Source organism: Heterodontus francisci, chromosome 3 (genome assembly GCF_036365525.1).
Source record: "Heterodontus francisci isolate sHetFra1 chromosome 3, sHetFra1.hap1, whole genome shotgun sequence".
In the NCBI taxonomy this organism is placed as follows: Eukaryota; Metazoa; Chordata; class Chondrichthyes; order Heterodontiformes; family Heterodontidae; genus Heterodontus; species Heterodontus francisci.
In genome coordinates, this window is record NC_090373.1 from 7,887,462 (window position 1) to 7,903,347 (window position 15,886).

The 15,886-nt window shown below is 45.8% G+C and overlaps 1 protein-coding gene across 4 annotated transcripts in view; it reads left to right on the top strand.

The window, feature by feature from the left end:
* asrgl1 (asparaginase and isoaspartyl peptidase 1) overlaps positions 1 to 15,886 on the top strand; it is an 81,541-nt gene that overhangs the window by 36,434 nt on the left and 29,221 nt on the right. For 3 of the 4 annotated variants that reach the window (XM_068020109.1, XM_068020110.1, XM_068020111.1), the window contains exons 4-6: positions 1,042 to 1,196; positions 4,173 to 4,291; positions 7,890 to 8,000. In XM_068020109.1, coding sequence (XP_067876210.1) covers positions 1,042 to 1,196; positions 4,173 to 4,291; positions 7,890 to 8,000 — 385 coding nt within the window. The remainder of the gene's footprint in view (positions 1 to 1,041; positions 1,197 to 4,172; positions 4,292 to 7,889; positions 8,001 to 15,886) is intronic. The other variant, XM_068020114.1, reaches the window with a different exon arrangement.

Consider the following 15,886-nt stretch of genomic DNA (forward strand, 5'->3'; position numbering starts at 1 on the left):
GGCCATAGTCCACCTCTGAGCCGAGACAGTGGATCAGTCAGGTATTGACATCAGTGGCCGACCTGTCATCACCCATTGCTCATTTACATGCCAAAGCCTGTTGAACAGGAGCGGCAACCTTGCTCCCTCTGAGTTGAAGGCCCCAAATAACATTACCTGGGAGGCAATGAGGGTGAGTCTGAAGAACCCAGGGACCTGGAGGTCCTGCAGATCTTAATGGCACAAATATAAGCATTTTATAGGTTCATATCACACCCGGCAGCCAACCAAATGGACAGACTGGTCGGCAGGTGGGAGAGAACACCAGTGACATGAAGCCATGGCCAGGGACCCTTGAGAACAGTCCCTGGCAATTGGGAGGGAGGAGAGGCCCATGATTGGGAGGGCTGTGAGGGGAAGTTGGCAATTGGAGCTGAGGGGGAAGACATCAGCAATCTGGTTTGGACGAGCATTTCTACTCTTCCTGACTTAGAAGGAGAGCTGAAACAGGCACTTATCCTGTGGAGTTGGCAGCTCCCGCCTCCCTTTGAAGTGTTAAACTTGAGCAGCAGCAGTATGTTTAAAATTGGGCTTCCAATTGCACTGTGGGAGCCCAATTTAAATATATTATTCAATGTCCTGCCTTCCCACGGTGTGGCACCTCGGAGGCCCCAACTCATCACCTGTCATGGGGCCATTAATATCAAAGCCAAAATGTTGGGATTTGGAACATTGAATCTAATCAGATGTTCAGGGTACAGTTACCAGCTGCACCTCAGTTATGCTGGTCCAGAGCTGGATCTGTTTGCTTGGTGCACTGTAGTTTATTTACAAAATTAAATATTGGCTGATCCCAACTTTCAGATGCAGCCTGACTTCAGAGGAATACCTGTGTGATATTAATCTCTCGAGTCTGATGTATTGTCTCCATGTTATGGCCTGAGAGTTCGTCCTTTGTACATTAGATGCTCCTAATCCCCGTCATTGAGCCTGCTTAAAAGTGAACCTAATATGTTGGTATTTGTTTTAATAAATGCTGATTAGAAGCTGTTTCTTTTCTAGACCAAACATGTGATACTGAGTGACCGAGGTGCATCACGATTCGCTAAAGCAGTGGGTTTCCCTGAAGTTCCAATGGAATCTTTGATTACAAAAAGGTCGAGAGAACGATGGCAGAGAAAATTCCAAACAGGTTCTGCCCCAGTGCAGTCACAGATGTAAATGCATTTAATTGAAATCTCCTATTTTAATTGGACAGGGTTTAATATCCCTTGGACAGAAGTCTACTCATTGACTTTTAATGCCCACATTGTGAATGCTGGTTTATGTGCAGCTCAGTTAATATCAACTCAGATTGGAGGTATACCTGAAGATTTAAATGTAGGAGGTCTGTAAATGTTGTTCAATTTATCTCATAAAACGTAGGCTCCATGTAGTTCAGTATCATAGCTTTTACTTTCACTCCAGGATTTGAACACATAATCTAGGCTGATACTTCTGTGCAGTGCTGGGGAAGTGCTACACTGTCAAAGGTGCTGTACTTTGGATGAGACTGCAAACTAAGACCATATTTAGGTGGACATTAAAGACCCCACGGGACCAGAGCAGAGGTTCTCTGTGTCCTGGTCAACATTCTTCATTTAATCAATGACACCAAAAACATTAAAAGCCCACTGACATCCACAACTACCTTGATTACCATTCTTTCCACTCAACTTCTTGTCAGGACTCTCTTCCATTCTCCCAGTTTCTCTGTCTCAGTCACATCTTTTCTGATGATGCCACCTTTCACAACCATGCTGCTGATACGTCTTCCTTTTTCCTCAACTGAAGATTTCCCATCCACCATGGTTGACAGGGCCCTCGGCTGTGTCCATCCCATTTCCCTCACTTTTGCTCTCACCCCTTTCCCTCCCTCCCAGAAGCACAAAAGCACCCTTGTCCTCACCATCCACTCTATCAGCCTCCACATTTAAAAGATCATTATCTGTCACTTCCAGTGTGATATCACCACCAAACTCATCATCCCCTCCCCTTCCCTTTCAGCATTCCGAGTAACCATTCCTTCATGCAGGCGCAGGAGATGCAACATTTGCTCTTTTGCCTCCTCCCTTCTCCCCGCCCAGGTCCCCAAACCCTCCTTCCAGGAGAAACAGTGATTTATTTGTAATCTTCAGTTTAGTATAATATATTTAATGCTGATGAGACCAAACGCAAATTGTCTGATCACTTTGCTGAGCACCTCTATTCAGTTCACAAACATGATCCTGAGCTTCCAGTCGCTTGTCATTTTAATTCTCTGCCCCACTCTCCCTCTCACCTCTCTGTCCTCCGCTTCCTACAATGTTGCAGAAGGTTGCCAAGCACCCAGTTGAAAGATGAGGTGCTGCTCCTCGAGCTTCTGTTGAGATTCATTGGACAGACCAGGGACAGAAAAGTCAGAATGGGAGCAAGGTGAAGAATTAAAATGACAGACGACTGGTAACTTAGGGCCATGCTTGCAGAATGGAAGTGGTCCATTCGTTATTGTCAGCTATAGCTCAGTTAGTAGCACTCTCACCTCTGAATCAGAATGTTCTGGGTTCAAGGATCACTCCAGGACTTGAGCACAAAAATCAAGGCTGACACTCCACAGCAGTATTGAGTGAGTGCTGCTTTGGTTGGAGGTACTGTTTTTCAGACGAGACGTTAAACTAAGCCCCCTCTGCCCTCTCAGGTGGACATAAAAGATCCCAAGACTTGAAGAAGAACAGGGAAGTTCTCCCAGGTGACCTGGTCAATATTTATCCCTCAATCTACAATCACAAAAAGAGATTATCTGGTCATTATCACTTACTGTTTGTAGTAGTTTGCTGTGTGCACATTGGCTGCTATGTTGCCAACATTAAAACACTACAAATGTACTTCATTGGCTCTGAAGCATTTTGAGACATATGGTGGTCTTGAAAGGTGTTATATAAATGCAAGCTTTTTTCCAAAAAGTTTGGATTTGTAGTAAAGATATCTGAACACAGACTGTGACCCCACCGCCGGATCTTACACTGTCCTGCTCCTGTTTGGTTGTGACCTGCCCAAAGGTAGCATACCTAACTACCGGCCAACTAGTAAGAGACACTGCCTGTTCTCATTGTAAACTGTGATAGCAAAATAACTTATTTTAACACTTGTTGAGTCTTGTGAATTATCCATTGGCTGCTACTACACCTTTGATCTGATATGTGTCCACAATAAGCATTTCTTACAATCAAGCACCTATTTAAATCAGCTGCCATAATTAACTTTGCTGTGTTAACCTGGTGTAATCTGTGGGCCTGGAGTTTACACGTGATTTCTGCCACACATATCAGCATAATCTATGCAGAAGTGACTGAATTAGCACGAATAATCACAGAAGTGAGTTATGACTATAACGGCTTTACTGTTGAATATCTTTTACGCTGGTTCAAACGTCCATTCACCTGAAGCAGTTCCTGCCCACAAAACTGGCCATTTTCCCAGGTTGAATGGTGAGTTTCTACTAAATGTGTCCATTCAGGGGTGTTTATCACATTGTGCCTAGACGTCTGGGTGCACAGACACCTGTGGTCACCTGATGCCGGCCTTAATCACCTGTACTTGCAGTGACCAGCAGTCAGTTCAGTGTCTTCTACAAATTCTGTATCTTCAATCAACTCCAGAAGAGCAGGTTATACCTGCTGACTGCTGGTCTCAGGTCTTGTGCACCAAGGGTAAAAAAAAAGGGTAGATCAATGTAGTCCACTAAAACCAATTGAAATGTAAGATGAAGAGCGTTACATCAGTCAGTTGAAGAATGGCTTATTTCATGACATTCTCGCTCCTCTTTGTGAAGCTGGACAATTCCCTGTTCCAGCCACAAATTAATTCCAATCCATTACACTGCCTGATTCCACTGATGTACGGGAGATTTTATGTTTGGGTCGATGATAATAAGGTTGTGCAGAAACTTGAGTGTGACTTCAGTGAAATTCCATGCCATGAAGTTTAAGACTTAAGCTTCTACAAGTTTGAAGAAGAATCTGAACACTTATGCTGCAGTTCCAGCAACTTTCATCTGGTTGCTTTGCTTCGTTTGTTAAAATGGCAATATAATACTGAAAGATAGTGAGCTAACACTGAGTTTATATGATTTATAATCTCTTAACCTTCACCTTTTGATTCTTTCTCCAACACAGAGAACTTGGGACAATTGGTGCTGTTGCATTAGACACTGATGGAAATGTGGCCTGTGCCACCTCGACTGGAGGACTAAACGACAAGATGGTGGGCCGGATTGGTGATACTCCCTGCATAGGTGCAGCATTTCCACTTGTTTTCAGCATGGTGTTCCTAACTTATAAAATGCATCTGCTTTCAGGTGCTGTATCTAGGTACTCACAAATGACCAAGAAAACTCAGCAACCACATCTTTCCCTTCATCTTTCAATAGGTTGGGGAAGGGGGGAAAATGTGAAGGGGAGGCACAGGAAGGAGGGGAAGAAGGGAAGCATGGGGATGGGGGGTGGACACGGGAAGGCAGGACAAAGGAAGGCGCAGGGCCCACAGAAGGCGGTGGGAAGGGGAGGACACGGAAGGCGGTGAGAGGGGGAGGGACACGGAAGGCAATATGAAGCGGGGGGACACAGAAGGCGGTGAGATGGAAGGGGGGGAACACAGAAGGGGGGGTGGATAGGAAAGGCAGTGGGAACGGGGCAACGCGGAAGGCGGTGAGATGGGGGTGGGACGCGGAAGGCAGTGAGAAGGGGGGACGCGGAAGGCGGTGAGACACGGAAGGCGGTGAGCTGGGGGTGGGACGCGGAAGGCGGTGAGACGGAAGGGGGGGCAGGAAAGGCGGTGGGAAGGGGGGGACACGGAAGGCGGTGGAAAGGGGGGAACACGGAAAACGGTAGGAAGGGGGAAAACAGTGGAGGGGGGACACGGAAGGGGGGAACGAGGGGACACGGAAGGGGGGACATGGAACGGAGGGACAGGAAAGGCGGTGGGAAGGGGGGGTGGCACGGAAGACGGTCGGAAATGGGGGGGCGGCACAGAATGCGGTCAGAAGGGGGGGGGACACGCATGGCGGTCGGAAGTGGGGGGGGGACATGGAAGTGGGTCAGAAGGGGAGGGGGCACGGAAGGCGGTGGGAAGGCGGGACAGGGGAGCGGTGGGAAGGGGGACGCGGAAGTGGGGGGCATGGAAGGCGGTGGGAAGGGGGGACACGGAAGGCGGTCGGAAGGGGGGGACATGGAAGGCAGTCGGAAGGGGGGGACACGCATGGCGGTCGAAAGTGGGGGGGACACGGAAGGCGGGTTGGGGTGACATGGAAGTGGGTCGGAAGGGGAGGGGGCACGGAAGGGGGTGGTACGGAAGGCGGTCGGAAGGGGGGGACATGGAAGGCGGTCGGAAGGGGGGGACATGGAAGGCGGTCGGAAGGGGGGGACACGGAAGGCGGTCGGAAGGGGGGGACACGCATGGCGGTCGAAAGGGGGGGGGACACGGAAGGCGGGTTGGGGTGACATGGAAGTGGGCCGGAAGGGGAGGGGGCACGGAAGGCGTTGGGAAGGGGGTGGCACGGAAGGCGGGACAGGGGAGCGGTGGGAAGGGGGACGCGGAAGTGGGGGGCATGGAAGGCGGTGGGAAAGGGGGACACGGAAGGCAGTGGGAGGGGGCACAGATGGCGGTGGGGGGCACGGAAGGTGGTGGTAGGCGGTGGAAGGGGGGGCACGGAAGGCGATGGGAGGGGGGCAGAAGGCGGTGGGGGGCACAGAAGGCGGTGGGAAGGGAGGGGGCACGGAAAGCGTTAGGAGGGGGGACACAGAAGGGGAAGTATACGGAAGGCTGTGGGAAGGGGGGACACAGCAGGCGGGGCACGGAAGGCGATGGGAGGTGGGACTGAAGGCGGTGGGGGGGCACGGAAGGCGGTAGGAGGGGGAAGATGGATGGCGGTCGGAAGGGGGGGACACAGAAGGGGGAGTACACGGAAGGCGGTGGGAAAGGGGGGGCACAGAAGGCGGTGGGAAGGGGGGGCACAGAAGGCGGTGGGAAGGGGAGCCACGGAAGGCGGTGGGAAGGGGAGCCACGGTAGGCGGAGCATGGAAGGCGGGTGACACGGAAGGCAGTGGGAAGGAGGGTAACACGGAAGGCGTTGGGAAGAGGGAGTGACACGGAAGGCATTGGGAAGAGGGAGTGACACGGAAGGCAGTGGGAAGGAAGGGTGACAAGGAAGGCGGGGGGGACACAAGTGGGGAACATGATTGAGGGGGCACAGGAGGAAGAGTGGAGAGGTAGAGGGGCTGTGGGAGGTCAGGCGGGGGGGGAAGTGAGGATGCGGGGGGAAGGGGATAAAGGAGATGCGGAGGGAAGAGGGAGGGTGGGGGAAGAGGGGACACAGTGGAAGGAGGGAAAGGGAGAGCACGGGGGGGGGAGAAAGTGGACGTGGTATGGCGGGTGAAGTGGGGTATCATGAGAGGTTGTGGCATCAGAAGTTGAGGGAAGGCAGGAAATATGAAAAAGTTGGCGCACAGTGAACATCAGCGTTGTCTTGATGGGTTGGCAATCTTTATTCGATGGCATGTCAAGCCATGACGACTGTGTCATCCCACTGCAGCCGCCTTCTGCCTGTAAGACTTGGATATTGGAATACAGCGTAAAATTTTCAAAACTTGTTGATCTGAAACTTGGACAGTGAGGACTATACTAATTGATTAAAACAGGACATAGATAGGTGAGCAGAAAGGAGAGACAAGTGGAAGATTGAATTTAATATATAGATGTGTGAGGTGATGAATTTTCGCAGAAGGGATAGGGGGAGGCAGTATAGACTTAATGGTACAATTTTAAAATGTGTGCAGTTACAGAGATGCATATATCTTTGAAAGTGGCAGGACGTATTGAGAGAGTGGTTAGCAAAGCATATGAGATCTTTGGCATCATAAATAAGGGTATCGAGTACAAAAGCAGGAAGTTACACTGAACCTTTTATAAAGCTCTGAATAGGCCAAAGCTTGAGTATTGCATCCAGTTCTTTGGAAAGTGTGATGACCAGGATGCTAGATCCTTGAGAGGGTGCAGATGAGATTCACCAGAATGGTTCCAGGGATGAAAGATTTTAGATAGAAGTTAGGTTGGAAAGGCTGGGGTGGTTCTACTTGGAGCAAAGCCGATTGAGGGGGGATTTGATAGAGATGTACAAGATTGTGATTGGTTTAAATAAGGTACACTTAGCTGATGGTACAAGAACTAGGGGGCACATATTTAAGGTTTGAGCAGGAGATACAGGGAGCTGTGAGGAAGATCTTTTTTATGCAGCAAGTGGTAATGACCTGGAATTCTCTCCCTACGTGTGTGGTGGAAATGGAGAAGATCAATAATTTCAAAAGGAAATTGGATAGGCACTTGAGGTAAATTAGCTTGCAGAGCTATGGGGATACAGCAGGGAATGGGACGGACTAGATTGATCTACAGAGATCCAGCATGAACTCAATGGGCCGAAGGCCCTCCTTCTGTGCTGTAATGACTCTGACTTTCTTTTATTTCTTTCCCTATATCCTTGGACTGTGCCTTGGTCTCTGGCTCCATGTGAAGGTGACAACTCTGAACTGGGAATCTCAGTCAGAGCTGATATCTTCGTGGCAGCGTGAGCTCTGGTGAATAATTTCAGGAGAATATTTGCATCCTACTGCTTTGTGATGCGGTTCGCTGGTACTTTGTACCCCTTGCTGAACCAGCAACTCTTCAGAACTAGATGAGTTGCAGAAGCTGTTGGTGTGTGTTATGTATGTGTCATGCACAGTGGTCAGATAAAATCCACCCAGCTCGCTGCATGGTGATTAATCCCTGGCATACTTTCCAGTGCAGTATTTTAGATCATGGACAGCCATCTTTACATTTACATATGTTATTTTGGGCAGGAAGTGGAGGCTATGCTGATAATGAGAGCGGTGCGGTCTCTACCACAGGAAAAGGGGAGGCAATTATGAAGATGACACTGGCCAGATTGATCGTGTTTCACATGGAACAAGGTAGTCCGGTTTTTAATCTACTGATCAATTGAATATTATGTGGTGAGTCAGCACAATGCACAGACTGGAGAATCACACCTTGGCCTAATTTTAAGACTGTGGGCTTGAAAATCCTCAGGGATGAGATGCCAACAGTAACAACAGGATCGTACTTTTCGATGACTATCCCACATTGATCCCTTTGCAGTGTGCCGGTCCGTGGGAGGCCACCTCACCTGTATAGAGCTGAGGGTAGCAGGGTTGGAGGGGCTTGTGCTACTAAGGGTACATTTCTGGTCCCTGTCTACCCTAGGGAGGCTACTGGATCATCCTTTTTGTCCTTCTCTGTGCTCTGTGCGTTCTCGAGAGCCACACTGTTGTTCTTGAGGTTGGGGCACAAAAATTGTACACAATACTCCAAATGAGGTTCACTAAAGCCTGATGTCACCTTATTACTGTGCCTCTAGTATTATACTGCTTTTAATCCAACCAGTGCAGCCCAGGACACTGTTAATTTCAGCTGTAGCTTCCTGACAGTGTGCTTGAAGTTTCAGTCAATGAGCACTCCCAAGTCTTCCTCCCTTGCGATCAAAAGCCCTCATCCACTGCAACAGGACTCTGTATCTTTACTTTTTGCACCAATGCGGGTAACTGCATACTTATGTGTCCATTGAAAGGCCCTGGGCCCACTTCCTAAGTCTCTGAAGATCCCGTTGCAATCTGTTTCCCTCTTCTATTGTCTTTTTTGCCCATGCAATTTGAAATCATCCACAGATCAATTACTGTACTATCTGTCTTCCTTATATCAATGATGAATATAAATAGAGGAGTGGACTCTGAGCCCTGGGGAGGGTTCTACTAATTACCAAACCCATTGCAAAGCTATTGCCTTCAAAAATCACCCTTTGCTTATCACCCCTTATCCAATTTGTGATGCATGTAGCAATCTTGCCCTTTATACCATGGGACATAACTTTTGTACACAACCCCGAATGAGGCACTTTATCAAAAGCTTTTTGGAAATCTAAGGAGATGTTGCCTTCTGCATCTCCTTGATCCAACATTGAAGTAAATTCTTCAAAAATCTGGATTCACTTTGTCACATGTCATCTGTTTTCTGAAACTATATTGTATGTCTGCTACCAGCCCTCAGCATTCTAGATAATCATTTATAGCATCTTCTATGATGCTTGATTAACTTTCTCACCACAAAGATAAACTCTGGTCTATTAATTCCGGGATTTAATTTGGCTTGCTTCAATTATATGGCACCTCCTCTGTTCTCAGTGAGCTATTGAAAATATTCACTGGGTTGTAAGTACATAAGAAATAACCGACTCCGTCATTTCAATAAAATTATGCCTGATTTTCTACCTCAACTCTGCTTTCCCCACTATCCCCATACCCCTTATTCTCTTCAAGTTCAAGATCTAACGATCTCAGTCTTGAATATACGCATCGACTAAGCATACACAGCCCTCTGTGCGAGAGAATTCCAAAGATAAACATTCGCTGCCGGCACACAGTGTAACAGTGTGCATCATCTACAAAATGCATTACAGCAATTCACTAAGCCTTCTTCGACAGCACCTCCTAAACCCACAACCTCTACCACTTATAAGTACAAGGGAAGCAGATTCATGGGAACATTACAACCTGTTGAGTCACCCACGATTCTATTCGTTCGTCGTCTCTGGGTCAAAATGCTGGATCTCCCTATCCAACAGCATTCTGGGAGTATCTTCACCACATGGACTGTAGCTTTTCAAGAAGGCAGTTCGCCACCACCTTCTCGAGGATTGTTAGGGATGGGTAATCAATTCTGGCCTTGCCAGCTGATGTCCACATCCCATGAATGAATAAAAAGTTTTTAAAAAAATAGCCTCACAGCATTAACCCTGTAAAGCCCTCTAAGAATGTTAGACGTTTCAACGAGATCACCTTTAATTCTCTAAACGCCAGAGAATATCTCAATCTCTCTTCATAGGACAACCCATCCCAGGAATCGATCTTTTTTGCACTACCTCCTTGGCAAGTATATCCTTCCCTTGTAATGGAGACCAGAACTGTACACAGAACTCCAGGTGTGATCTCTCTAAAGCCTTATGTAATTGCAGTAAGACTTCCTTACTCTTAGCCTTTATTGTAAGCAGGTGGAGTCCAACATGCCATTTTTCATCCTAATTACTTGCTGTACCTGCATGTTAATTCATGTACAAGGACACACAGATCCCTCTGCATACCAACATTTGCTGGTCTCTCATTTTGTAAAAACTTGTTCGGATTTTCTATTCTTCCTACCAAAGTGGACAATTTCACTTCTCTCCACATTATACTCCATCTGCCATGTTCTTGCCCACTCATTTAACCTGTCTATATCCATCTGCCATCTTTTTGTGTCCTCCTCGCAGTTTACTTTCCCATCTATCTTTGTATTGTCAGCAAAATTGGATAAATTATACTTGATCCCCTCATCTAAGTCATTGATATAAATTGTAAACACCTGAGGCCCCAGCACTGATCCTTGCGGCACTTCACTAGTTACAATCTGCCAACATGAAAATTACCTTTTTATTCCTACTCTGTTTACTGACCGTTAACCAATTCTTGATCCATGTTAATATATTATTTCCAATTCCTTAAGCCCTATTCTGTGTAACAACCTCTTGTGTAGCACTTTGTCGAAATGCTTCCCAAAATCCAAATATACTATATCCACTGATTTCTCCATTATCTACCCTGCCAGTTACATCCTCAAAAAAGATTTGTCAAACGCAAATTTCCTTTTAATGAGATTGTTGACTTTGCCTAATCATATAATTTCTAAATGCCCTATCACCACATCCCTAATAATAGATCCTAACACTGCCTAATGCTTCAGCATTAGCCCAAGTTATCTTCTGTTCCTCAGTAAAATAATCTTCTGCAGAGTGTTCTTCAGTTTTGTTAACCGTGGAGCGGAGTCAATTCCCCCTTGTCCACAGCTACAGTTACTGGCTTAGTACAAAGAGGGGGAACTCAGTCCTTTCTTTAACTATCAATTTACTTTATTCACATTGTTGTACAATGTAAGAATAAGGCTTATACACTTAGACAAAAACATACAACTCCCCTGAGTTATACAGTTAATAACAAAACTAGCTAGAATTCATAAGCACACCCACTAGGTTCCTCTGACCTTTCCCTGTCCTAGTCACAGAATACAAAGGATATTACCCGAAAAAGGGAGAGTTAACGCTGGCCAGGCGTTTCTTTTTCTTTTTCTTTTTCTTTTTCTTTTTCTCTCTCTCTCTCTCTCTCTCTCTCTCTCTCTCTCTCTCTCTCTCTCTCTCTCTCTCTCTCTCTCTCTCTCTCTCTCTCTCTCTCTCTTTTTTCTACGTTGTCGCCGCGTCGCTCACGCAGGGTCTTCCGCTTCCACGATGGTTGATCTCCGGAGTTTTCGCTGGCTCTATGCCCAAAAAGCTCTATTCTTATCCTGTTGCTTATCTCTCCAAATCTGAGCTGTGTCTTTCCGATTGGCTTAAGCTTGCTCACCTCGTTCACAGCTTCTCTTAATTGGCCCAGGCCCAAAGACCCCGGTATCACAGTGTCCAAATAAGGCCCTTTTCCTGTGTCCTGTTCTTTGTCTTGTCCCATAAAGTAATTAGTTCAAACTGGTTTTTACCAGCACAGGCCAGTGTCCGAGCTCCAGGTTACTACAGGTCAAACAATTCCAGCAGTTTGTAACTGATTCTGTGTTTCTTGCAGCCCCTGGCCAACAGTTTCCTTTGACTTCTCAGGATTCAGGGCACTATTATTTCTGCATCATTTAACAATATGTGTCGCTTCAATCTCCTTGTCAGCTTCAACCCAATCTTCCACGTCACTTTCACTTAAGCTGGTCGACTGGGTTTGTCGAAGGAACGTCCCTCAGCATGTTAAGAATTTGTGATTTTTTTTTTAATGGCGAATATTAAACCTTTCAAATTCCTCTTCATCAGAAGATACTTCTGCAAGCATGAAACTGGTCCACAACTTTCTCCAAGCCCTCCTTAATGTTTTACCTTTAACTGAATTCCATGCCCAAGCCACATTGAAAATTGCATCTTTTAATGTTGTAACTTGATTTGAAATTTTTGGATTCTGCCTTCATGACTGATCAACTTTCTTAAGAAATCTCTCCTGTAAAAGCATTTCATATTCTAGATAACGCCCTGATCCTTTGGTAACAGTCACAGAATTGTTACAACACAGAAGGAGGCCATTCAACCCATTGTAACATTGGCAGGCAGGGAGGTGGTAAAAATATTACCGGACGCTAACTTTGATTCATGAGGGCAAGCACGACAATTGTCTAATAAATGAATAGCTTGGCTATCTTCAGGTTTTCTTTTTTTTTAAATGTTCTCTCACTGCAGGTACAAAAACATAGTGAGACCAATCAGAATTTGTTTTTGTCCATCCATGTATTACTTTTACCACATTATATTCCATCTGCCACGCTCTTGCTCACTCACTAAGGCTGTCCAAATCCCCTTCAAGCCACTTTGCATCTTCCCCACAACACACATTCCCACCTAGTTTTGTGTCATCACGCAAACTACGTTTGGTCCCCACACCTAAATCATTGATATATATTGTGATCAGCTGGGGCCCAAGCACTGATCCCTGCGGTACCCCACTAGTTACAGCCTGCCATGCTAGAATGACTCATTTATTCCTATTCTCTGTTTTCTGCTTGTTAACCAATCCTTAATCCATGCCAATTAATTACCTCCTATCCCATGTGCTTTAATTTTGCTAGCCAATCTCCTGTGAGGGACTTTATCAAAAGCCTTCTGAAAATCCAAGAACACCACATCCACCAACTCCCCTTTAGAAATTCGGTAGTATTCTCAAAAAAAACTCCGAACAGGTTCATCAAACATGATTTCCCATTCATAAATCTATGTTGACTATGCCCAATCAGATCATTATTATCCAAGTGTCCATTTATCACATTGTTTAGAATAGATTCTAGCATTTTCCCAATGACTGATGTAAGGCTAATAGGTCTGTAATTCCCTGTTTTCTCTCATAGAGTTGTACAGCACAGAAACAGGCCCTTCGGCCCATCGTGCCATCAAGCACCTATCTATTCTAATCCCATTTTCCAGCACTTTCCCTCCCTTCTTAAGTAATGGGATGACATTTGCAACCTTCTAATCTGCAGGAACCGCTCCAGAAGCTATAGGATTTTGGAAGATGATCAATGCATCCACTATCTCCATAGCTACCTCTTTCAGCATTCTGGGATGTAGATTATCCAGTCATGGGGACTTATCAACCTTCAGCCCCATTAATTTCTCCAATACAACTTTCTTACTAATTTCCTTCAATTCCTCGTTCCCCCAATCCCTTGGATCTCTAATTTTTATTTTATTATTTTTATTTATTTATTTTATTTAGTGATACAGCACTGAAACAGGCCCTTCAGCCCACCGAGTCTGTGCCGACCAAGAACCACCCATTTATACTAACCCTACAGTAATCCCATATTCCCTACCACCTACCTACACTAGGAGCAATTTACAATGCCCAATTTACCTATCACCTGCAAGTCTTTGGCTGTGGGAGGAAACAGGAGCACCCGGCGAAAACCCACGCGGTCACAGGGAGAACTTGCAAACTCCGCACACAAACCCAGAATTGAACCCGGGTCCATGGAGCTGTGAGGCTGCGGTGCTAACCACTGAGCCACTGTGCCGCCATTTTTTTATTAACAAGGGTATCACCTTCAAATCAAGGTGAGTTCCCTCATATTTCTAATGAAAATTTCCCCTTCAATGTATAGGCCCATCTCTGTTTAGCATTTTTATTTATTTTTTATTTAATTCTGGGAGATTTCTTGTATCTTCCTCAGTGAAGACAGACACAAAGTAATCATTTAGCTTCCTTGCCATTTCTCTATTCCCCATCATAAAGTCTCCTGACTCTGCCAGTAATGGACCCGCATGTCTTAGCCAAACATTTCCTTTTTATGTACCTGTAGAAGCGTTAACAGTCCGTTTTTATATCTTTTGCTGGCTTACATTCATATTCTATTCTCCCTTTCTTTATCAGTTTCTTGGTTCTCCTTTGCATTCTAAAATCCTCCCAATCCTCAGGTAACTACTATTTCTGGCAACTGTATAGGCCTTTTCTTTTAATCATATATAATCCTTAACTTCCTTTGTTATCCACGGTTGACTGCCTTTACTTTTAGGGTTTTGTGTCTTGAAGGAATGTATAGTTGCTGTAAACTATGTAATATTTCTTTAAAGACTATCCATTGCCTATGTATTAACACACCTTTTAAAGTATTTTCCCAATCCACATCAGCCAATTTTCCCCTCATGCCTTCATAATTTCCTTTGTTCAAATTTAACACGCTGGCTTCAGATTGAACTACCTCACTTTCAAACGTAATGTAAAATTCCATCATATTATGCTCACTCATCCCTAAAGATTCATTTATAACAAGATTTAGGGCGGCACAGTGGTGCAGTGGTTAGCACCGCAGCCTCACAGCTCCACGGACCCGGGTTCGATTCCGGGTACTACCTGTGTGGAGTTTGCAAGTTCTCCCTGTGTCTGCGTGGGTTTTCTCCGGGTGCTCCGGTTTCCTCCCACAAGCCAAAAGACTTGCAGGTTGATAGGTAAATTGGCCATTATAAATTGTCACTAGTATAGGTAGGTGGTCGAGAAATATAAGGACAGGTGGGGATGTTTGGTAGGAATATGGGATTAGTGTAGCATTAGTATAAATGGGTGGTTGATGTTCGGCACAGACTCGGTGGGCCGAAGGGCCTGTTTCAGTGCTGTATCTCTAACCTAAAAAATTATTAATTAGCCCTTACATAATACTAGATCTAAAATAGCCTGTTCTCTAGTCGGTTTCTCAACATACTGCTCCAGAAAACGATCCCCAACACACTCCAGAAACTCATCCTCCACAGCATTAGTGCTCAGTCGGTTTATCCACTCTATTTGCAGATTGAAGTCAGCCATGATTGCTGTATTACCCATGCCACATGTTTCTGTAATCGCCCCACAACTGTTTGGTGGCCTATAAACAACTCCTACCAATATTTTCTGCCCTTGCTGTTTCTTGGCTCTATCCAAACAGATTCCACACTTTGTTCTTCCGATCTGAGATCCTCCCTTACTAATGTACTGATCCCATCCCTTATTATCAGTCCAACACCACCTCCTATACCTTTTTGCCTGTCCTTCCTAAATGTCGAATATCCTTGAATATTCGGTTCCCAGTTTTGGTCGCCCTGTAGCCACATTTCTGTTATGGTAATTAGATCATACCCATTTACCTCTATTTGGGCCTTTAAATCATCTATCTTGTTGTGAATGCTGTGTGCATTCAGGTAGAGTGCCCTTAACCTTGTCGTCTTGACGTTCTGCATTCTAAGTCTAGTTGATGCTCACCTTTGTTTCTCCTGCCTTCTAATGTCACTTGCTACTTTTCTACCTCCTGTTACCAGCTTTACTTCCTTCCAATTTGTGCGACCCCTCAGGTTCCCATCCCCCTAACAAGCTAGTTTAAACCCTGCCCAACAGCACCAGCAAATCTCCCTGCGAGAATGTTAGTTCCGGTCCTGTTAAGGTGTAGCCCGTCCATCTTGTACAGGTCCCACCTGCTCCAGAACTGGTCCCAGTGCCTCAGAAATCTGATGCCCTCCCTCCTACACCAATTCTCCAGCCACGTGTTCAATCGATCAATTCTCCTATTCCTATGCTCACTAGCACGTGGCACTGGGAGTAATCCTGAGATTACTGCTTTGAAGGTCCTGCTTTTTAATTTCCTTCCTAACTCCCTAAAATCTCCTTTCAGGACCTCATCCCTCCTCCTACCTATGTCATTGGTACCAATGTGGCCCACGACCTCTCCCTCG